The 25,035-nt window shown below is 44.2% G+C and overlaps 1 protein-coding gene across 3 annotated transcripts in view; it reads right to left on the bottom strand.

Moving 5' to 3' along the window:
• DVL1 (dishevelled segment polarity protein 1) overlaps positions 1–25,035 on the bottom strand; it is a 668,196-nt gene that overhangs the window by 110,958 nt on the left and 532,203 nt on the right. For all 3 annotated transcript variants that reach the window (XM_086921442.1, XM_086921440.1, XM_086921443.1), the window contains one exon: positions 4,186–4,318. In XM_086921442.1, the coding sequence (XP_086777568.1) occupies positions 4,186–4,318 (133 nt within the window). The remainder of the gene's footprint in view (positions 1–4,185; positions 4,319–25,035) is intronic.

Genomic DNA, 25,035 nt, shown 5'->3' on the forward strand with positions numbered 1-25,035 from the left:
AATATCTTCTTGTGCATTAAAAACTTTGAAATTCACTGAAAAAACTAACAGGTAGAGGGACGTTATAGTTAGATGAAAGTGTCAGTTAAAAGATACAGTTTAACTAACACAACCACTGAAATTCACCAGGTATAGTTGTCTCAAGTAACTGTAACTTGAGCCCCAAAAGAAGCTACTCTTCCAGGACACTGGCACACATATGGTGTTATGCCCTGTTTCTGCACTTTAATTATTTTTATTGTTCTTGGACAGCATTCTCCACATGAGCTGGTGAGAATGATGCTCTCTTCATTGGCAGCCTTTAATCTAGTCTGCCGTTATGGGCAGCCTTTAATCTATCATCCCTTTATTTGCACCCCCCATCCCATGCCCCCTTGATTGGAGACCTGGGTCAGCTTCCTGACAAAACATCCTGTCTAGCCCACTTGGGCAGTATGCTCCGCATTATGCCATGCATCCTTCCACCTATGCCCGCAGGGGCTGTATTTCGATCTCAGGCTAAGTAACCTAAGAGCCCAAGACCCGCCGAGGCGGGGAATTGAACCCTGGTCCCTTGCCAGACCTCTGCATCAGGGTCTGCCGCTCTAACCATTGAGCCACACTTCTCCACATGTACATGGGAAGCCCTCCTTAGACAAGGAAACCAAGTGTCACTCTTGAAAGAGGAGATGAACCTCACACGGCAGAGATACCTCACAAGTCCTAGCCAATCACTTTTCTCATCTTACTGATGGGACATAAAGCCGTCTTCACCAGCCGCCGCACAAAGGCTGCTGCTTCCGATAAAAGGCTCTTTAGACTGCAAGCTTGCCAGCCCCTGCACCGTCTTTATCAAGACAAACCCCAGAAACCCTTCGTAGAAGGTGTCTTACTGTACCTGTCCGGTGCTCCTGCTTGTTCCTCAGAATGCGCGTTGCTGGCAAGACATTCTGGCAAGGCTGAGTTCAGACACCCCGATTGAACGCCCTCCATTCCCTGAAGAGTGCCTCTTTCTCCTCGCTTCTCTGGCAAGCGTTCTGCGCTGCAAGAAATAAGCTTTGTGCGCCGGCTGTTTGCCCTGGCCTGGGTCTTGCGCCATGGTGCTTTTTTCATTAAAATATAGTGAGGAGCTCAGCAGGAATAACTTGAGACCTGCTGTGCTCTCATGAACGAGTTATGATTACTTTTTGTTATTGTGAGGGATCAGTTCGCGTGAAAACCAGGAACCGCTGGCAGGGAAGGAATTTAATTTTTCAACACAGGACATATTTTAAAAGGTTTCATTAGGCCCGAGGCGACTTTAGGCGCTCTGCAGAAGGAGAACTGGAGCTCCGGCAGCCACTGAAAGCAGAAGGATTTACCTAATTAGCTTGTGTTTGTTTTAACACCACATCCTATGCACTAAGATACTTCTATACATTACTATAACTCGGAAAGAGTTCCTCGTGTAATGTTAGTTATTACAGACAAGAGGACTCTTCTTACCCAGACTTGTTTCTTTGGCATTGTGCGCACGATATTCCATTCATCTTTCTAATTATGTAATTACCACATACTTACTTTATTGATGCATTCTGAACATTGCTACATGCAGTGAAAACTGAGTCCTAAGGCGTGTGGGCGTAAAGGTACAGGTACAGAACACAGATTGGCAAGTCTGGGCGCAGTAGATGCCATAGGATCCAACGTCCTCCTGGAATGCCATTTGCACCTGGGCAGGATATGGAATTTCTGCTTTTGTCAATCGGTCCCTGCTGCAGTGCACGGAGGTTGGGATGCAGGGAGATTTGACTTGGCGTGAAGCTGAACTGCCCAGCATGCTCGGAATGGCAGTCAATGAAACCTACCACTCACAACACACAATGGTCTTCGATTGGATCATAAATCCAGAATTGACTGGTGTTTTGCCATATAGTAGAAAAGCAAAGTTGGTAGATCAGTCTTGCATTCCAAGATATCGGGTGCAAGGGGGCTCTGCTTCCCCACAATCCTCTCTGCACTGGCTTGTGGCGGGCCAATGAAGGTACCACTCAATAGGGCCCTCTCTACGCAAGATTTCAGGTGGTTTTCCTCCAGGTGGTTCAAGGGGATGCACAGTTCACTGCGGGATCCCCCTGGCTTGTATGGGTTTCTACTGAATTTCAGCTGTTTGCAGTTAGGGTTTTAAGCTGTGCTACTCTGTTATAGTGTATTAACTGAGAACTTATTTTTAGTGAGTGTTGAGATCTGATTTCCCTCCCTTTTCTATGAGATATTGGCACAGAGCTTCCAGTGCTATGTTGGCAATGTATGCGTTCTTTAAGTTATATATAAATTAGCTAAGTGGTTTCAAAGGGATTACTATTCTTAAAATCTTTTTTTATGCTCGGTTGTGATGTTGCAGTAGGCAAGTAGGGTTTGGATAATCATCAAAAAGTAGTCTAATCTTTTGTGAGTAGAGTAGAAAAAGGCTGGTTCTGTGTGATAAAAAAAGTATTAATAATCAATGGCGAGTCCCTAATCTGGTCATTCATGGGGTCAGAGAGCCTAAAACCCATGCAGAATCAGACAGTGCCCCTGATTTCTGACTCCTGATTTCTCAGTGAATAGGGGTTCGGCGCTGGAGGGCTAGAGAGAGAACTTATAACATGGGGATGGATGGCTCATGAATAGGATCTCAGACTAGTCCACATTTACTTAGAGGCCTCACATCTAAGTAAAGTGCAATGCATGGGATTTGCTTCTAGACGAGAATGAGGCTAACATTTGTGTCAGAAACATAGAGGTAAAGAATATGGGTGAGAGCACCTTGTATGAGAGTACCTTGTCCCTAGCAGGTTACTGGAGTAGATTTCTACTACCTCTCAAGCTACGTAGAGAACTGGTGCAGCATTTCCAGGAAAGATTTATACCGTCATCAAAATACTTTATTCTGGTCAATTTGACCATTAAAGTATAATTTAAAAAATATACAATATCCGTTTCACTTTATACTATAGCATGATCACACAAATAAATAATTAAAATGCCATTTATAAAATATATGGGATGTGGGTTTATAGTGGAATAGGGAGAGAAGTTAATTAACTACCTCAAATTGTAAAGCGCTCTGATATCCTTCGGGATCAAGTTTGCACTATATAAAACTTTATAAATAAAAAAATAATAAAATTGTAAAGCGCTCTGATATCCTTCGGGATCAAGTTTGCGCTATATAAAACTTTATAAATAAATAAATATACAATCATGTCATACATATAAATCTAAAACACTATAAAATGGACTTAAACAGAGACCGAACCCCACCAATAGACAAATGTGATAAACAATTCCCTCAAGCATTATAGAATATGTCACAGTATGATGCCACACAATCGATGCCACACAATCGCAGAAGGAACTTGGTTTATTTTTGCAAGATCTGGCTGGGTGGTCATAGAGAATAAGAGGTTGAGGTAGAAAATCTAGACCTAAAGAAAATAATACGGTACTGAAAGAGGTGAGGAGGGGGAACGAAGGTAGCTGGAAAGAGAGGGGCTCACAAATATTTCCTCTCAGAGGTATATTTAAAAAAAAAATAGTAGCCATCTCTCCCTGATCACATCTGTAACTTGATTGGCTGTGAAATAATTTATTAAGCTATGTGTATTTTTCAGAAATTATTCTACTAAATTTAATGCATGATTTGCTGCTCTAAATTCCACCCACTATGTGTTGTCATTGTCCAGTCCTTTAATCTCTAAATAAAGTGTTGAGATTTCCCAACTCTGGGTACTCCCATCAAATTCTGAAGAGAGAAAAGGCCTTGCCCCTTATTTAACACTGTGACGGACAGGGTGCAGAGATCACATCATACCTTCATACTTGCTTGTTTTAGGTAAGGTTAAGAGTGAGACTAATCAAATACTCAGGATTTTTGGTTTTTGAAGAACAGTTGTAGGTATACAGCGCTAACTAGATCATATTCTTTGGAAATTCCTTGTTCTATATTGTCTATAGAAATAAAGGATGCAGAGACAAGCATAGGCATACCATAGAGATGAGACCAAGAAGTCCTGCGGTCCTTCCCGTTGTCTTTCTGAAAAATGCTATAGGCTACTACAGTCGACTCAAGCAATGCATCGTTATATTGTAGTGCATCTGACAAACGTCCACCAGACGGCATCCAGCGTATTAGTAAGAACTGGGATCTCCCGTTGCACAGGAGGACAGCACAGAGTCGCTCACCTGCTGGTGTTGTCATCTTCAGAATCGATGAAGCTGCTGGAGTCCAGCTCGCTGCTCATCACCGTGGAGGCACTGTCGTATGCCGCCGGGTCCCAGTGCCGGTCCAGTTTAGGGTGTCCATTGATCCGAGGGACTGTGAAAGTTTACAAAACAAAGCAAGGATTAGATTATCAGAAACGGGAACAAGAGACAGATTTTGCAGAAGGGAAAGACAAAAAATTGTTTCATCATTTTTTAAGCACACACACTCCTACACACAAAATGCAGTGATAAAAAAATACAGATATCACAGGCACTGAGAAATAAGGACAATATTCCATGGGTCACCAAGAAATATGGAAAGTATAGCATGTGTCCCTGTAAAATATGGTTTTCATGACCACACTGGCAGCTCCATACCATTCTGCATATCTTAACCTTTGTCCACTGTTAATCCCAATTCCTCTGCTCCAAGTGCCCATTTAAGCATAAAGTCACTCTTATTCTCCATCAATGGATCTCAAATGTGCACTGAAGATACACTATGGCAGCTGCACTGTAGGTTACATGATACACTAAGGCTGTACTAAAGATTAAAACCTTCAAGGCTGTAGGTTTTTAAATTGAAAATCTCAAAAAGATTAACCGATTTTCCCCAAACCACATAACGGATCCATTCTACACAAACTCTGCCTTCATGCCACATTTCTGTAAAAAAAAAGTCCAGTCGTTTTTGATAGGTAGAGAACAACAAAATGTAATATCTAAAGATGTGGCACCCTTTGCAACTTTTAACCACATTGACCACGCTGCACTATGTTAGGAAAAAAAACCTGTGGTAATGGTTCAGGTATGTGCCAAATCTGAACAGATTTATCACACAGGTTAAAAGTTAGCACCAAACCAAAAATTATTTTAGTTTCAGGTCTGATAAGGCCCATGTCTTGAAATTCCATTTAATGTCCCCAAAATTTGCACTCACGTTCTCAAAAGATTTGCATTTTCTGGGTGTTTTCATTACATACATTCATTACATACATTCTCTTTATTTTAAATCCATTTTCTTATTGCTTTGTAAAAAAAAAATACTGCTCATGCGTTCCGCTCTCACACTCACTCATAGCTCTTCTAATGTGTTTATAATTATTCAAAACCACTTTCTAAACTGAGAGGTGATGACTCAATTAATCTTAATGTTGTATTTTAATTAAAAATAATGCAATCCCGATTATATTCTTAATCAATTATTTGATAGATGTCTAATATAACAACGTTTTTTCACATTATTAATGTTTAATATTTGTGAAGATCATATACTATTTAATCTGAATAGACTCTGTCAAGTAGATGTGGGTGGTTCAACTTTGACTACACTGTGCTCTTCCGCCACCACCATTATTTCAATCAGGTGTCCATGTAGTTTGAAATATTCGAGAATTCAAACGATATGTTGGCATCACATCCGAGACTAAGGAATCCTATACTATCACCAAGACAAATTAAAAAGTTAAATTTACTTTTCTACAATTTCAGATTTCTGATAGTTTATCTGTATCCATATTCAGTATGCAGTTATACTCAAGAAGTCTATTTTTCACCACCTCACCACCAGGTTGATTACCAGTTAGTTAGTCAATCATTTGCAAACAAAAGGTCACAAAACTCTTGTGTACCATCGTTCTCCATTGGGTAATTCTTTCTGTCTTTCTTTCCAACCCAAATATCAAGTTGATGGGCTGTTTTACAAGGAGATCTGCCCTTGTGATATTAGGACAACACTACATATAGAAAATAACTGTGAGTTTCGAAGTGACATGCTTGTTTATTGTTGGTAATCATGCAGCAGTCCATTAAGATGTGAATGTGTCTGCAACTGTTTCCAATGCCTTTATTTTAGAATGTGTTTGACATGCATTGCTTCGTAGTTCTATCACAGTATTAGCCGAATCGCTTTGCTTTCCTCAATCTGCTACACTCCTCGTTTGCTCTATCTGTTCTGTCAGCAAGGCAGCTGTGTTTTGTTCTTCTGTTGTTTTTAAGACTTCTCCAAACTTTTAGATCAGATTGCCTTGATTGGGAAATTGGTATACCAAGTTTTCAGCCTCTGTGTTTAATTGCAAATCTGAGGAACAATTTGCTCTCAGAGTTCTATCTGGTGGATTCTTCAGTCCACTTTATCTGAATGAGGTGGGAACCTCAGGTCTGCTAGGTTATGATGCAATTTAGGGGCAGAATTCTGGTTCGGGTTTGGAAACACATCTACCACCAGCAGTAAGAGCTAAAACAGCACAAACTAACTCACAATCTCTGGCTTACCTAGCCAGGGGGAAACTATTGCGATGAGAGACAAAGGCATATATGAAGATTGAAAGAGATATGGCAGATAAGAGGGAACCGAATTGTTTGATTACTGATGGAACAGCTACACCAAATCCTGGACACTGAATCTTGGAAACAATACTTTAGGTTTAAGGAAAGAATCGAGCCTTTCAACGAAGGAGAGCGATCAGCGGGCAAATTGCGAAAACTGGGGGGCACCAGTCCTATCCGGAAGTCGGAGTCATGCATGATGATATCAGATAACAGGCACAAGATAAGGTATCTCCTACGACAATCTTGACACAATCTGCCCGATTCTCTTCCGTGCATCCCACCTTCATAGCTGAATCACTCTGTCAAAAATAATTTACTACAATGCCCTCTTTATTTTTATATCTTATGAAGGAGATATTTGTGTCTTTAAATGTCACTCCTTGGAAAAGCTGTCCCTTCGTCGTCCCTCTAGAGCTCGCGACATTTCGCCTCTGGCCCTCAGGTGATCCATTCCACTCGGTAAGCGTCCAGGAGACACCGCCGGAAAGGGCAGGCGGCAGGCCCTGATAAGGCGCCTGAGAGGGCGCACCTCGCGCTCGTCCCATGCAGGCTTCAAAGACCCGGAGGCGCCGCGCGCCACACGCCGCAGGTGAAGCCGGGCCTCTCATTACCGGACGCTGCTGACGCTTGTCAGATCGAGATCTCAGCAGAGAGTGCACAAGAGACCTCGAGCGTGGGAGGAAGGGAGGGGGAGTTGTTAGAGACAGAAGCTGTCATTATGTGAAAGGGTCCTCACTTTGCGTGGGCGGACGCATCAAGGAGTGTGTACCGCACACATATGACATGTGCGGCGCTCTCGAGCGCTGGAACACTGGAGCAGCACAGCGGGCAGCACTGCCAGGGACTCACTGAAGCGGCTGTGACAGGGGGTAGTTAAGGAATGTTTTTCAACTACCCCTCGCGCTTTACAACTACCCCTCGCGCTTTACAACTACCCCTCGCGCTTTTCAACTACCCTTTGTGCTTTACAACTACCCCTCGCGCTTTTCAACTAGCCTTTGTGCTTTACAACTACCCCTCGCGCTTCTCAGCTACCCTTCGCACTTTAAAATAACCCCTGCGCTTTTCAACTGCACCTCGCGCTTCTCAACTACCCCTCGCGCTTCTCAGCTACCCCTCGCGCTTCTCAGCTACCCCTCGCGCTTTAAAATAACCCCTTGTGCTTTGCAACAGCCCCTCATGCTTCTTAAATACCCCTCGTGCTTTACAACTACCCCTCTCTTCAACTACCCCTTGTACTTCACAACTACCCCGCGCTTTAAAATAACCCCTTGCGCTTTGCAACTTACCCTTGCGCTTCTTAAATACCCCTCGCGCTTTACAACTACCCCTCACGCTTTACAACTACCCCTCGTGCTTTGCAACTACCCCTCACACTTCTCAACTACCCCTCGCGCTTTACAACTACCCCTCGTGCTTTGCAACTACCCCTCGTGCTTCTCAGCTACCCCTCACGCTTTTCAACTACCCATCGCGTTTTTCAACTACCCATCGCGCTTTTCAACTACCCTTCTCGCTTTTCAACTACCCCTCGTGCTTTACAACTACCCCTCGCGCTGTAAAATAACCCCTCGTGCTTTGCAACTGTCCCTCGTGCTTTTTAAATACCACTTGCGCTTTACAACTACCCCTCCCGCTTTACAACTATCCCTTGCGCTTTGCAACTACCCCTCACGCTTCTCAGCTACCCCTCATACTTTTCAACTACCCATCACGCTTTTCAACTACCCCTCTTGCTTTTCAACTACCCCTCTCGCTTTTCAACTACCCCTCGTGCTTTACAACTACCCCTCGTGCTTCTCAGCTACCCCTCGTGCTTTTCAACTACCCCTTGTGCTTTCCAAATACCCTTCGCGCTTCTCAGCTAACCCTGGCGCTTTACAATTACCCTTCGCGCTTTTCAACTACCCCTCGTGTTTTTCAACTACCCCTCACGCTTCTCAACTACCCCTCGCACTTTACAATTACCACTCGCGCTTTTCAACTACCCCTCCTATTTTTCAACTACCCCTCGTGCTTTACAACTACCCCTCGTGCTTTACAACTACCCCTCGCGCTTCTCAGCTACCCCTCGCTCTATACAATTACCCCTCGTGCTTTTCAACTACCCCTCACGGTTCTTTACTCTTCAACCACGCCGAGCACCCCGCGTTCTCGAACACCAAACAAATCAAACCTGTCTGCGATTGTTGAAACACCTCTGAGAGTTGGACGCCAAAACCACTTTTAAAGTGATGATGCTTATGCGTAAAGGCATTATTCCTACGAGCTTTAGGGAGCGTTTAAGTAAGTTTACGAAACTGTACACTATCACAGCGTCTATATGTGCGTTTAATCTGTGATGAACCTTAAAAGTACCCCCCGTTTGGGTGACCATTTGAGGGTTATTCATTTAGTTGCTATATTGTATTCAGTTTCGATACAAACCACCACACATTGCAAGTAGGAATCTTTCTAGAACTTCCAGGGGCGCAATGTTTGTGTGACACCCTTAGTCGTTTCAAGTCTAGAGACCACCAAAAGTCCAAAATGTGCGTTTTGCATGCTATGAAATGCTGATTGCAAGCAGAGCTCAATTTAAAAAAAATAGGTAAATAAACAAATAAGTAAGTGGTCCTACGTTTTTACTATGAGTCCACCGCTGGCACGGAATGTAGGACTTCTGATTCCGCCTCGAGCATCTTTCCTCCATCACCCTGCACCGAGTCCAGCCTCTTTACCCTACTCTTGAAACGCTTTATCATCAATGCGTTCTCCCTATGTTGTTTTTCTATCTTTCACTCCCTCCTTCTTTCTCACTTTTCTGTCTTCCCTTCTCTTGATCTGAGTCAAAGTCTGATGATGACAAACAAGTCTCTGCCCCTAAAAATGAGCGCTGGTGCTCACTATCTGCTACAGACTCAACCTCAAATTAAGAGCTTTGTACATGGGACTCAGTATAAAGAAAGTAAGACAAGAGAGAGGCTGCAACCTGACCAGAGGGACAGTAATGTATTAGGATATTATTTGTTTTGCCCCAAAACAAAGAGGAGTGTGGGAATGTTGAATTCTTCCGCTAGATGAATTGACCGACAAATATTTAGGTTGCAAAGCACGCCTTGCAGGGCTGAGATAGACATCTGCTGATGGCATGGCGGCCAGGAAGTAAGGTCTTAGGCTGTGTTGGTTTTTTGCAGAGGGTAAAGGGGGCTGACCTCTGACCTTTGTGGGCTAAAGTCAGGCAATCCATCCTGCAAGATCCTTCTTAAATGTTCAACCTGACCCTCTCACCTGGGCCTGAAAACACTGTCTTTCTCCCAGAGGTCCTTTCATCCGTGACAAAGTCACTCAAAGGCGTGGGGGCGGGGGGACACGGTGGGACTACAAAGCTGAGAAAGCACACAGCTCTGTTAATCAAATTAATAGGTTTTTTGTGCCTCACATGGCTGTGTGTTCAAATCAAGGGCCGCTGTCATCCTATGCTAACAATGTCTGCCCCACCTGTAATCAATCCCCACACGCCCCCGGATTGCCATCCATCTGTTTAACAGCTTTCATGAACGACCCTTTACACTGTTTGGTCTGGGCCTTCTTTCCCACTGCAGGAAATGTAAATAGAACCACCAAGCTAGAAATGCAGTTCCTTCGTCTTGAGTCGCCCTGATCCCGGAATCTAATGGGATCTTAGTGGGGAAGAGGCGGATGGGCATAGCAACCAAACATTGCAAAAGCTAATAGGTCTCGCCTATGTGACCTATTGGCTTTGGCAACATTTTCAGCCATCTGTACAACATGGCTGAAAGCACTATGATGCTGCTGCCGTGTCATTTTGTAGACGCGTGCCAACATGGATGCACGCGCCTACAAAATAAGGGAGCAAATGTTCCCTTTTATTTACCAAACCGAGAAGGATTAATAAAAAGAAAACTTGCTTGAAATGTAGTTTTTTGATATAATGCAAATGTGCTTTTTTGATATTGTGACAACACATAGACAACAGAAGGCGGGTATGGGGGGCGCACGGACAACAGAGGGTGGGCAGGTGGTGATGGAGATGCAAAAGGACAACGGAGGGTGAGAAGGATGGGGAAGCAGTAAAGCACATGGCCAATGGAGGGCGGGTGGGGGTGGGGAAACAAGTGGTACAATGCACGGTGCGCAAATAAGTAAGCAAACAAACTCTGGAGGGTGTAAAGGTGGGGATGGAGAAGCAAACAGACAATGGAGGAAGATGAAGCAGTACACGGACAAAGGGGGTGGGAGCAAGAATGGCAACTGAAGGTGGGCAGGCAGGGAGGAAGCAAGACCGACAAGTGAGGTAGGGAAGGCGAGGGCAGAAACACACGGGCAAGAAAGAGGAACATACATAGCTGCAAAGTTTTGTGTGACATTTCCCAGTCTCTGGTGTTTCTATGTGGAATTTTAAAAGCCTCAGGTGGAAATAAAAACCCATTTTTGGACATTCAATGAGATCACTTTCAGGTGTACCTATTTTGGCTGATTTCCTGGTCTAGAATAAGGCTTAAAAGTCTAAGTAAGCATAAGTTCTTACGCAATGTCAACGCTTGAAGCACTATTGACGGAATAGATGAGGGTGAGGTCCAGGAAGCTTCTGACCGCTCTCCACAGCAGTATGCACTGCTCTTTGACTGCAGGTTTACATATCCATGCTCCTACCCGTGCAGCACTCCTCCTGCCTATGTAGTTGCTTCAGTGATGAGAACTGTTGCCTTCTTGCTGCCGGAAGTCCTCTGAGACAGAGGGACAACCCCTCCTGTATACAAAGGTGAGATCCCGTAATCCAGTTAGAGACAAGGGAAAGTTAGGAGCCAGAGGGCATGAGTACGGTTACCAGGTAACTCTGCCAGATAACAGAGGTTTTGGTATAACAACACATCTACTGCAGTCTGGGCCTGGCAGTTCCAGCTCACTTCCTTTTACCTAACATACTAATGGTTTGTGACAGAAAAGCCATGGACTGAATATTGCGTCCTTGTTTACATGGAGCACTTTGATACCTTTAGGCATCAGAAACGACAGGGAAGTCCCGTCACCCACTAGGCACCTTACGAGACGCCAAATCTCAGTGGAGGATTATTGCCTGGGTCCTGGCAGAGTGGCACATATGGTATATCATCACACAATGTTATGTAATTGGTCCATTTGAAAGAGATGCGGCAACTGCAGGCAAAGCCCCTCCCACACAAAAACAGTGGTTTTGCATTACATGTGCCTTATTACGGGCAATTTGTATTGCGCCTCTGGGCGCTGTTTACGAACCCAGTAGTTACATGTGAATCAAGAATCACTTGAAGCAGCATTACCATAAGCAAACAAAAATGGCTGATGCAGATCAATCTGGCCAAAGGAATTTTAGAAATTGCAACTGTTTTTTTTTGTTTTGTTTCTGCTAAAAGTGTTACGTCACCTGCAAGCATCATGGGTAACCAATACCGAGCATCTAGGAGATGAAGCCACACTCCTTAGGTAGGGTCTATCTGTGCAACCTCTGAACTTATAAACCATTGTCTCATACAGACGGTCTCCAATGCAAGCTGCCGGTGACTGGAGCGAAGAAATGATTCTGGCCCCCAGAGTCCCCACTGTGGCCACTCTGACAGCTTTGAGCTGATTGGCTAGCTTCTGCCATTGTAAAGCAGCAGGACAACCTGCAATGGACAAAGACACTTCAAGGCCCACACATTTGCTAAGTCTCACTCATTTGCACATAGTTCTAATCATGGCTTTCAGCAAAAAATCCACAGACACTAATAAAGACCCATAATGTTTGTATTAAAATGTCATGGTTTGGCCGAAATCTCGATAAACTTCTGCCAGTAGGATAATCCACTTGTTTCTCAAAGACAAAAATGATGACTCAAGATATAGGCTGAAGCTGCAGTGACAAGGCGGCTGTTTGGTCTCAGGGAAGCTATAGCAGCAGACGGATATTTCTCCAAGCTACGCGAGATACCCAGTCCAGAGGTGTCCACCCAGCGTTGGCCGAGAACAGATGGGTAACCAATGGGATCACAGAGCCAGAGAGAGAGGGGCAGTTTCAATGAGCCCTTTGTGCTCTCTTACTTGTTTACTCAGAGGTGGGTGTTGAGTTACTAGCAGTGAGCACTACTGACACTCAGCTTCTTGGAGGTCAACGTTACTCTGTTGGAAGCCCAGATCGGGGGAACACTCAGCTGCAACCCATAAGTCTCTCCAATGTCAACCAGTATTTTACAACAAGCATTTGCAATGAAACAGGTCTTGCATTTGTGAGAGTATAAGCTACTGCCATTGTAAATGAAAATGCCTTTTATTTATGTGTTTTGCAAACCAACACGTATATAAAAAGACATCGGCAGTTTTAATGCCAATAACTCAAACTCTCGCAAATGCGAGACCACTTCAATGGTGGCTACGCCCTTTGCTGTAGACGCTGCTCGCCGTATTCAGGTTACAGCGATCCGTGTCTAAAGAAAGGGGCGTGGCCACTATTAAAGTGAAAGCATGGTATGGGGCACTTTCACTGCAAAAAAAAAAGGTTTGGAAGTGCGGCTGGTAAAGTTAAAGCGGACCGTGCTTAGAAATACAATAAATAAAGAAGTGCAGCCACTATAGTTACAGCGGACCACACTGCCAAAGTAAATAAATAAAGAAGCAAAAAGCAGGCGGCTTGCTGCGTTGTAGGAAAGCACGTCGTGGGTGGAATAGGGGAAAACCATTAAAGAAAATAGTGCTCACAGACTAGATAAAGCAGACCATGTAACAAAACAAGTAAAAAGACCAGTCCTCAGGGGAGGTTATAAATGCAGACAAGGTGGTACCAAGGAGGGACTACTATGCATATTCATGAATCAAATGCAACGATTTAGAAAGGACACTAACAGGAGCCAATTAAAAAGATGGGCGGGAAAATGGGCGGAGCTTCAAGTGCCTACCTGTATACAGCATGCCTCGCAGAGCAGCGTATGCGATGCCTAGGCTCGACCTAAACATTATTATCTCATCGCAAGTGTTAAACCTCAGCACCTTTTGTAACAGCATCACACTTGTTCAGAGTCAAGCAGCCTCCAATGGCATTTCAGGCCCCAGATTTGACCTTAGTTAAGGAGGTCCCTGAGTGGCTGGCCAGGTGAATATGCTGATGCTTTCATAGGCAGTCTTGGGGGTTCCTATATTATTGATTAAATGTGCCCAAAGCCTTCCACCCCAAAATGAGCCTGGATGCGGAATAATCAATCCTTGGACTGCGGGAATATATCTCCTGTGGACATCTTGAAAGAGAAAATGCCATTTTCAGATCTCTGTGATCAGTTACACACAGCACAGCCCCTTATGACGCTTCACTTTTGGATATCACTCGAGAATAAAGGTTAAGGCAATGGTTGTATATGCACAGCCTCAACAAGGAATATGCACTTTTAAGTAACAGAGGTCCAGAGCAGCATCTCTGTATGTTGTCATACTCTAAATAAAATGTCACGTTGAACATGATACTATCAAATAAAGGTAGCGATTTCTCAAAAACTTTCCTCAATCATGGACATATTGTGCCCTGTTTGAGGGTCAGCAACATTATTGACAGTCAGTGTAATTAATGAAGCTTTACTTGGCACCAATGCCGAAAACCTCACTGATGCTGTTGGTAAAAAACAGACAACACTGAAAGCAGGCAGGACCTCAAAAGTGGCGCGTAATCTCAACAGGTTGACATATATTCAGCAAAAATTGTGCAATATTTCAATCATGGTGCTCTAGGGAACAACACGCACGGAGAGCAGCTCCACTACGGCTTCTAGACTAAAAAATAAGTCACAAATGCACCACTACCAGCAAAGGTGAAGCTGGCAGTCTAAGCCCTCACTTGACAGTCGTACACAATCCTGATAGAATGAAAGCCAAAGGGTGTGATAAGGATGACTGAAACTTTGTTCTACTGGGTATAAAGTCTTGCACTTTTTTCGTCTCTTTTACGCCTTAGTGGGCCAATCATATCCTAATAATGTGAGGCTGTTGTCACGACTTTTCCATACAAGCCAAATGGAGACTCAGATGCATTCTGCCTGTTTGGGCTTCATCGGGAAGGTGTAGCTTAGCTTTCGGGCCTCACTGAGTCCCCGTCTGAACATTCCCTCATTAGATTCAGGGTTACAAGTAAATTTACAAATAGTTGTAGAAACAGCTACAACTTTACCCTTCAAGCATTTATACTTTCCCCGCTGCAGTTCCTCTTCTTAATGCCCTTCGCTGAAGACTTAAAAGGACCAACCATATGAAAACCACTTTAACCCCACTCCAAAAGGCGGACTCTGATAGGCTGCATCTGCCGTCAAAAGATAAACAAGATGCCAGAGCATTCAAGTCAAGAATGCTAGAATGCCACTGACAGCCATTGGCTTTTGTTGATGGCCTCAAGTGTGGCAGTGGAGAATGTTTACTCAATCCCCTCACTATACTGTTAAGATCATTATATGTGAAGCGTGGGGCAATTTGTTTGCCTAATTTCCTCACTAGTGGATACCAATGGCAAGAAGGAAGAAAAAGGCAAAATAAACAGAAACAAGCACTTGCAAAGCCAATAGGGCTCACCTATGCAAGAGCTATTGGCTGTGCCAATGAGTTTTAGCCATATTGTACACAAGAGTGGTTGCTGTTCAGCATGGCTAAAAGTTAGTGGCACGGAGAAGGGTGGGGTGGAGTGTCGTAGTGTGGAATGGCGAAGAGTGAGGTAGAGTGTCATAGAGTGGAGTGGGGTAGGGTGATGTCCAGTGTAGTGGCATAGAGTGGACTGGTGTAGAGTGCATTGTCACAGAGTGTGGCAGAGTAAAGTGGAGTAGAGTGAAGTGGCATAGAGTGTCGAGGTATTGGAGTGGCACAGAATGGAGTCATGTAGCATGGCGTCCAGTGGAGTGGGGTAGAGTATATTTGACTGCTGTACAGTGCTTTGGCATAGAGTGTTGCAGAGTAAAGTGGAGGAGAGTGCAGTGGCATAGAATTCAGCAGTGTACAATGCAGCACCATAGAATGCAGTAGCGTAAATTAGAGTGATGCAATGTAGAGTGTAGTGGTGTAGAATGCAGTGGTGCAGAGTAGAGTGGCGTAGAGTACAGTGGCGTAGAGTGCAGTGGTGCAGAGTAGTGACAAGAGTGCAGTGATTTGGTGCAAAGTAGAGTGGTATAGAGTAGTGCAGAGTAGAGTGGCATAGAGTGGTGCAGAGTAGAGTATAGTGTCATACAGTGCAGTGTTGTAGAGTGGAGTATTGCAGAGTGATGTGGCGTAGAGTGGAGTGATGCAGGTTAGAGTGGTATTGAGTGCAGTGCTGTAGAGTGCATTGGCAAAGAATGCAGTAGTGCAGAGTAGAGTGGCATAGAGTTCAGTGGTGTAGAGTGCAGTGTTGCAGAGTAGAGTGTTGTAGAGTGCAGTGGCATAGAGAAGGGTGGTGTATAGTAGAGTGCAGTGGCATAGAGTAGAGTGGTGCAGAGTAGAATAGAGTGCAATGGTGAAGAGTGGGTTATAGTGGAGAGGAATAGAGTAGAGTGGTAGAATGGGCTGGTGTAGAGTGCATTGGCTTAGATTGTTGCAGAGTATTGTGGCATAAAGTTCAGCAGTATAGAATTCAGCAGCGTACAATGCAGTGACAGAATGCAGTGGTGTATATTAGAGTGGTGCATAGTAGAGAGCACTGGCATACAGTGCAGTGGTGCAGAGTGGAGTAGCGTAGAGTAGTGTCATAGAGTGCCTTGGCGTAGAATGGCACAGAGTATAGTAGAGTGATGTAGAGTGGAGTGACAGAGTTCAGTGGCGTAGAGTGGAGTGCTGCAGAGTGAAGTGGGGTAGAGTGCAGTAGTACAGATTAGAGTGGTGTGAAGTTCAGTGGCAGACATCTTGGTGTTGTAGAGTAGTTTCTTAGAATGCAGTGGATCAGAGTGTAGTGGAGCGTAGAGAGGTTAAAGAGCAGTGGCATAGACTACAGTGGTGCATAGTAGAATGTAGTGATGTAGAGTGCAGTGCTGTAGAGTAGATTGTTTCAGTGTAAAGTGGCGTAGAGTGGAGTGATGCAGGGTAGAGTGCTGAAGTGTAGAGTAGAGTGGTGTAGAGTAATGGGACAAAGTGGTGCAGAGTACAGTGGCATAGAGTGAAGTTGTACATAGTAGATTAGAGTGGCATACAGTGAACTGGCATAGATTGCAGGGGCTTAGAGTAGAGTAGTAAAGATTGCATTGGCGTAGAGTGAATTTGCATAGAGGGCGGTGGCATAGAGTGATGTGTTGCAGAGTGGCGTGGAGTGACGTAGAGTGGAGTTGTACAGAGTTGAGTGGCCTAGCCTGGAGTGATTTAGAGTGCAATGGCGAAGCTTGCAGTGGTGTAGAGTGGCAGAGAGGCGTAGAGTGCAGTGGCATAGAATCGAGTAGTGAAGAATGGAGTAGAGTGCAGAGGCGCAGAGTGCAGTTGCATGGTGCAAAGTGGAGTGTTGCAGAGTAGAGTGTAGTGAAATGAAGTGGGGCAGAGTGTAGTAGCGTAGAGTGGAATATGCATGGTGTGGTAGTACACTTCCATTACAGACAACACATCTTCAATTGAAATCACTATTACATTTGCACAAGCATATAGTTTCACTGATAAAAGTATACAGCGCACACAAATGTGTGGAAATGCCATCATCTACGCTAATGATTTGTTTTGATCGTTTTAAAATATTTGTTTCACCACACTTCAGAATTACCAAAAAAGTGCTTAATTTGGGCTTTTCTCATTCTGAAATATCTGCACAGTTCATTTAGAGACATTTACATTTTGTTGTGTGCTAGAAAAAAATACCATCATGCAGCCTTCCTCAAGCACTCCCAGAGCCAGCGTGATTGTCACATAAATCTTCTCACTTTGAAGTCAGTTAAAGAAAAGTAAACACCAAGTTCCCTGGAAGAGAGCGCCTGACATTTGACCTCTGTCTGTGAATGCACAGCAAATGTCACATGATAGGAACAAGAGTTTAAGGCCTTTTTACAGAAATTGAGCATTGGTAGACAAATACAGTAAATATGGTTTGGGTAGGGGAAGGGAAGAACTCGAGCTGGACAGCCAAAAACAAATAGACCAGCACATAGAAAGCAAGCAAATGTGAGTGACAAACCACAAAGCCAATGGTAAACAACTGGCGGAATGCATTCACAGGGAAGCTTTCCGAATGTCCTCAAGATGTCCTTAGCAAACCAGACACCTGAGTTGTCTGGTAGGCCTGACCTAAAAAATGAAGAAACAGTAGGCAAAAATATTAAAACATAAACAAAGTGACAAACGCAGAGAAATATGCTTTGAAGGTTCTGCCATCAGGGTCAAGGAGGGGACAGCAGGAGACAGGTGCCCGGGTTGTTGGCAGTTTCCAGTAGTCAGGGCCCGCATGAAAAACAGCAACTAGTGCACCTTCATGCAAAACGCAAACGACTGCAGCCTGACACCCTCAGCCTGCAGGAAGCCTGCTCCGGCAAATTACAAGGTACTAATCCAGGCCTTTCATAAGGAGCAACGCTTCTCCAAGAAACAAAGCTATCAACCCTGAGATCGCACCTGCTCCTCTTAGTCAAAGTCTAAACAAGGCAGCAGGACACACTACTGTTATCGTGCTACAAAACACTATTTAACTGTTTCCTGAGGCGCAGAAGCCATGAGTAAATATTGGAAATGCCCGAACAAGTGACTCCCCAGTGCCAGCAGGAGCGGGGAGAAGTCACTCGCATGTCAATGTAAACATGTCCGGGCCAGCGTTGTTCATCCAATGAAGAAGAAATCCCAGATTTGCAGCATAACCACAGGCTATGTAATGGATCCTATTTAAATTCAATGTGTATAAGTGTCCCTCATGTTGGTACACTGAAAATCTAGTATGGACCTGACCCTGGCGGAGTAAAGTTCAAACCCACAGCATTAAAGCCCTGGATATTCACAAATGCACATACTGAGTAGGCCTTTCCACCTTTGCCCACCAAATTCCCTAAGCCTACAGTGTTTATTTATATTGCTGTGGTCAATTTACCCAAAAATGGCTGTCAGTAGCTAAAATGTAACCCATTCATGACGATATAAGTCCTTGATGATGCTGTATGACCTTACCAGATATACTTCCAAAGAACTTGAGAAGGTGATGCCACTTTGCAGCTTTGATGTTGACTCATTTTCAAACTCTGGAGTCTCAGTGCACCCGTTGAGGTTCTCCATATGAAATATGTACTCTTGGCATGTTTAAAACTATGTCAGACAACCCTATTGTTTCTAAAAACCACTGCTGGAGATATTGAGCACCTCATTAAGGCTCAGCTTACCCACCACCCCTAGCCCCCCCCGTTCATTCAAATAGGAGAGGTTGTTCCTGGCCTCAAAAATCCTTATATGTATCCTTTGACTCAATGTAAACATAAGGCCATCTTTATATTCCATTAGCCAGCATATAAAGATAGACTGAGATGGGGTCCTGAGTAATTACCAGCGGCCGAGATTAATTTGAGCATTCCATCCATCACATTTTGAGTACTTTGACATGTTGCCCTAAGTGGGACGGATATGCCCAGAAGTGGGTCCCTTGCACACTGGGACCAAGCTATACCCAGCTGATGAGCCCATAGCAAGGGTGGAACTGGTCCTGGGCTGTTTGTGTTCTTGATCAGGAAGGACCTGGCTTGGCAGTTCAGGCTGGACGGTTCTCGTTGGAGCATGGTCAAGACTGATTTGCGTAAAGCGGGGTCCAAACTGAGCTGGCATGGGGTGCTAAGTGACAACGGACTGGGATACGGCCTGAGTAATTACCAGTGGCAAAGATTAATTCAAGCATTCCAGCCATCACTTTTTAATGTACTTTAATATAAGGCAGTTGTTATGGATCTAAAAAAAGACTAGTGTGCAAGATAGCATCTCCCAGAACCAACTCCAATATGCATCCATCTACAAAAGGGGGGAAAGGATGCACCTAAAAGCCTCATTCTGTTTTCAGGGGACACTAAAAATGATCGCATACTGTTTTGCACAAGTTTCACTTTGCATCCACAATAGCTTAACATGAATAACACTCACTCGCAATTTTCCACAGGCAATTTTCTCCAGGTCCCACTTGGAGAAAATATTGAAGGCGAAACATTGTGGTAGTGCTAAAACCACGAGCAAAATTAAATAGATGTAAGAGACGTTATTCCTAATGGATTACCGCAAAGGTAATAACTGGGCCCACAAATCAAACCCATACTACATTCAAGTGGTACTTGGACTGTGAGGTGTAGGAGTTTGCATCTTATATTACAATAGTACTCAGAATGAGACTGTAAGTGCCCTTCAAATATGGGCAGAGGATTGTAGCATCAAGGAACTAGTACTACAGGCTCTCTCACTGACCTTTGACACCAACACTCATTATATGCTCAAAACCCATCTCCCCTAAAGCACATACATGCAATACAGGATTTGTGAAGGTTTTTGCCTAGTTATTATTCCCTGTGCTAATCCTCAGTGCAAAGAGTTTGTGATACCGGACATAACTACGAAGGGCCTGATCAACGAATTGATTTTTTAGCTGCAAAGTCTGTGACTCGCAAAATCAGAGGTTTTTCAACTGCAAATCGTAAGGAAACAAGGGCATACTGCAATTTCAATGTCGAATCCTAATGTGTACTGTGAAACCAATTGAGAATCATTTGGAAAAAGGGTTGTGAAATGGGTGTTCCCCCTTCCGGACAATGTACAATGGAAGGTGACAATGGCTTGCAACTACAAATCCACATTGCAAATTTGGGGAGCACACAGCATTCCAGCAGGCAACTGCATGCTTCACCCAATGCTGGTTGCATTATGCCAGTTTTTCTTCCAATTACAACCCGATCCATTTAAGCGAAAGAGGCTACTATTAAAAAAAAAACATCTCGCGCTCTGGAATGCAGGGGTGGAGATCTGCCCACCCTCACATGCTACCATTCTTACATTCTCAGCCCTGCTGGCAGCCTGTGAAAACAGAATCCTTCTTCAAATATTTTATAAGCACATGATCCTGTGGATCCTACCAAAAGCTAATTTTGCTCTGTAATAAATCAGGATTTCTGCTAAAGGGTGAAATAAACCCAGGTCGCAAACCAGTCGCTGTGAAACATAAAGACTGCTTTGCGACCCGGGGCTCTGCACAACAGGCACTTGGTGTTTGTAGATGACTCTCTCATTCGCATTACTCCATTCTGCAGCTATGTCTTCAATAACTACATCCAGCCTTGGGCTTCAAAACCTGCAGATCCTTCTCGTACCTCGCTGCGAGGACCTGGAACTCTCTACCTCTACATCTCAAGCAATCACCGCCATTGCCTCGATTCCGGAAGGACCTCGTGATCTGGCTGTTCGACTGGAGCTGCAGTGCCGCCCCAGTGCCTTGAGACCCTAATGGGTGCGTAGCCGTGCTATATAAGAACCCCGATTGACTGATTGATTGTACATTGGCCACAGCCCTGAGGACATTATTCCAAATTATTATTTAACGATTGCGGCCAAAGCCATAGAAAGGGTGCGACTGATCCTCAAGTAAGCAGGGTAAAAGGGCCCCTAGCCTCTCTGTAGTTAGTAAAAGGTAATCCATCACAAAAAATTGGGGACCTAGAGTGCATAAAGGTCCAGCATACATGCCCACTGTTAATTCTCAAAAGAAAAAGGTATGCTGTTCCTAGAGGGGACAAAGGGGAGTAGGTCAGAGAAAAGAAGCCACTACACGGGGAGTAGTTCCTTTTTGGAAATAGGGCCCTCACGCACCCTTGTGGGTGTCATGCTTCATCATCGGGCTTGTTCCCCGTTGGGCTGGTGCTGTAATGCCTGACGTGCACCCTCAAGGGGCTCTATTCATTCGAGATTTTTTTTTCCAAAGCCGTAATGTGAAGTGCAAGTTAAGGGCCTTTTGTGTAGATTGAGGAAATGTAGGTGTCGATGTAATGATTAGTGACTCAAAAAGCTAGGCAAGTCTCAAATCAAATCTTAATCCATCGGTATGCCTGACTTATTCAAAACGTGATGTCACCAGTGGGGACAATGAACCCTGGTGACTTGTAAGGTCAGATTAGAAAAAGGTAGCCTCAGCAGGGGGTTAAGCGGGCCCCTCACAACCATGGGACCCAGTGCCACTGAACCTGTTGCACTAATGATAGCTCCTGATTGCGACCAGCATCTCCAGGTTTCTTAATTTCACTTCCTGCTGATCCGATGATCTTGAATCCTCCAATGGTACTGCATTTTCGCCCATGGTGGGAGTCGTGGCAATCACTGTGCAAGGCATCTTGTTGAAAACAGGGTTTTGATGAAGACTATAATGAGGGTGGGAGGAAGAGCTAAGTTTATATTTGTAAAGTCAATCCATCTCTGTTTTTAAAAAGACATCCAACACGACTACACCAGATAGTAATGGTGTAGGGGGCACATGCCCCTGGATGACTAAACTCGAACCTGCAACCCTTCCGAACCATATATATAAAATATAAGGACCCCGATGGCTTTGTGAGCGGAAACCCGTGCAAACCCTCTTTGCATTTGGTCCTCTGACAAATAAAAGCTGTATTTGGCCAACACAGGCCTCTTCTCAATGGGGCGATTATGATATTTATGAGAAGAAATCTTGCCAATTTCCCAGTCTGAGTATCAACACCTGTTTGACTCCAACAGTTTGGCAGTGGAAGTTAAAAAAACAAGTGAAGGAAAGAGAGCGTGTTTAAGCAGGATCCACACGGGGCTAGTTCATTAGGGAGACTATGAAGCAGTGTTCTGGCATTTCACAAGGGGAAGTCACGTGCAAGGAATGAGCTGCAGTTGTTAAAGATGGCGGATGCTCTTGACGTCAGTTCCGGCTGAGAGGCCAGTGTCCTCACAGTGAGAGGCGGCAGGGTTAGTAGCTTTACGGGTGACAAGACGAGCATTTTATTTTAGAGTCTAGAATGGTGTAACAGCCATTATCCTAAACCAAGAGCAGTGTCACCTAGTTATCTCCTGAATAACAGCAACATTTCTACTTGTAGCCCTCATCTTTCTCAGCTAATACTGGAAACATTCTAAAAGACACAGACTAACCATTAAATAAATGTTAAGGTTTCTCCATAGGCTAGCGCCACTGAGAGAAGGGTACGTATGGGCAGAGCCAGCTTTAGTGTTGGTGACGCCTAGTACCAAAGACTTTTTTGGCACCGCCTCCCAATGAATTTTTTTCACGGATTCCCTCACAACCATCCTCCAATAATGCCCGTCATTTCTCTTTATCCCCCTACTCACATGCTTTTATTTTTATTGCGCTACTTAACCCCTTGTAGACTTTCGGATCGCTTTATTTATTTTATTTATTTAGAGTTTTATAGCGTGCAAACCTTTGCATCAAAAACATATTAAACAGAGACATTGAGTTATACAAGTGTGCAAATAAGTGTCTCGGGAAAGTTATGAGAATGAGGAATACAAGGTGTAGGAGTTACATGTCATCCAAACTGGAAGGATTGACATGTTGAGAGTGCTTGGTCTAAAGAAAAGAAGAGGCTGATTAACTAAGTTTTTACAATGAGCAATAACCAAAGTTGTTATGCTTTGTTGTGTGAAAGGGAGAGAGAACAGCACACCATATCTACATAGATATGTAGTGCTCCTGTAGTGCTAGAATACCTTAGGTTGCCTTGCGCCAAAGCACACACGCTTTCACCATAGTGCAAAGGTTACTGCATGAGGTCAAGCATAGGTTTTGTACAAGAAGGGTCTCTTTCCAGTACAAACTTATAGGCTTTGCCAAAGTTTAACTCTTAACTATTGTGTAGGTGTGTTGTATGGTGCAGCACACATAAAAAGTAGGAAAGGATTGGAGAAAATAAATCTTTTCTCCAACTTTCTGCCTGCCTCGAAGAGGCATCATATTTTACACTAATCCCTATCTACCAAACTTAGTAGATAGGGTTTGGCGTCAAAATCGATAAGTGAGTATATAGGGCCATCCATTTACCACTCGTGTTATGCCTCCTTGACGTAGAGTAGCATATAGTGCTACCTTATTTTACTTTAGGACTACTGTTCAACACAATTCAGAATTTGCACTGGAAAGTAACCCACAAAACGACACTTTGCACCAGGTTTGCATCTCTTTTGTGATACACATCAGGAGCAAAGTGTTTGGAAATCTGCCCCTTAACCCCTTCTTCGTTGCTGCCGTCAGCCAACAGCCGTCGCAAGCACTACCTCGGTAGTGCTGCGCACATCCGTTGGCCGACGAGGCCCCGCCCACGCAATAGAACACCCGCAGCGGGGCGGATTTTGCGCCGCGCTAAAGGGGTTAAACATAAAACAATGACTGCTGTATCATAGTAATAAAACTGTACTGTTTACCAAAGAAACCTTTTTTAGAAACCTTGAAATAACGAAAAGTTTGGGGGGTTCTAAACCTCTGCCTTTTAATTTGCATGCAGTGCTTTGGTGCTAGTTTATAGCTCACTGTGCTATATTAGAAGGATGGTTACTTATGAACTCCAACTAATAAAGGAACTGTGACAAAAGCAACTACCCACTGAGCTATCTACATAAAATTCTAATCTGTGCTCTGCATGTCACAGGTTGTGCTTTGCAGCACAAAAATTAACCCTGTGTGCTACTATATCATGGGTAACAACTGTGACCAGACACATGGTAGATATCTTCCGTAAGTGCATTAATCACAAGAATTGTCATGCCCTTGTAATTATCCCCTGAAAATTGCTGAGCCTCACAGTTCGGCCTGTCATACAGAGGGTGCCCCAGCCCCATTGAGCCTGGCACCTGGTGCGATGGCACCAATCGCACAGCCCTACAGCTGGCACTGGGTATGGGGAAAAGGCAGCCTCTTATTGGGCAGAGACACGTGATTGACTTGCCATAGGACTAACAGCCTTCCATCTTCTGGCACCAATGTAGGTCAGGCTGGCTTAGTTCCAGAAGAGAACTGACTGGACAATGGCCATGTATTTCCAAGTAGAGAAGAAAGCGCCCAGAAGCTGCTCCTGTCAATGACTGTCAATCTTGTTTGAAGACTGAGCAGAGAAGCCAGTGATTGAATGGGCATGTATATCACAAAGTGCTCACATGAATTGTCTTTGGATGGAGTTAAGGGTGGAGATTTGTTGTTATTAGAGTCTAAAAAAAAAACATGAGAAACAGAATCTTCAGTGCAGAACTGGGGAGCCATAGGGGGCAGATGCCTTCAACAGTGTTATTTCCGTGTCTTAAAGGGAGAAACGCCTTCAGATACTGCACTCAAAAAGCACAGCAACCACTGAAGATAAATGATGTAACAAGCATTGTCACTGCCTATAGGTCTAGCTTTAAAGGAATATTTTATGGTCATGTGAAGCATTGCAGGTAAATAGCATGGAAACAGATATGTATTTGTGCAGAAGCAAACAACTGTAGAATAATATTGGCGTCAGTTAAAGATCGAGGGACAGTTGCACTATCAAACCAGACCTAAAAATCCATGTAGGTTGTTGACTGCCCTCCTCCCTGTACTGCTGTCAG

This window comes from Lissotriton vulgaris, chromosome 5 (genome assembly GCF_964263255.1).
Source record: "Lissotriton vulgaris chromosome 5, aLisVul1.2, whole genome shotgun sequence".
NCBI lineage: Eukaryota > Metazoa > Chordata > Amphibia > Caudata > Salamandridae > Lissotriton > Lissotriton vulgaris.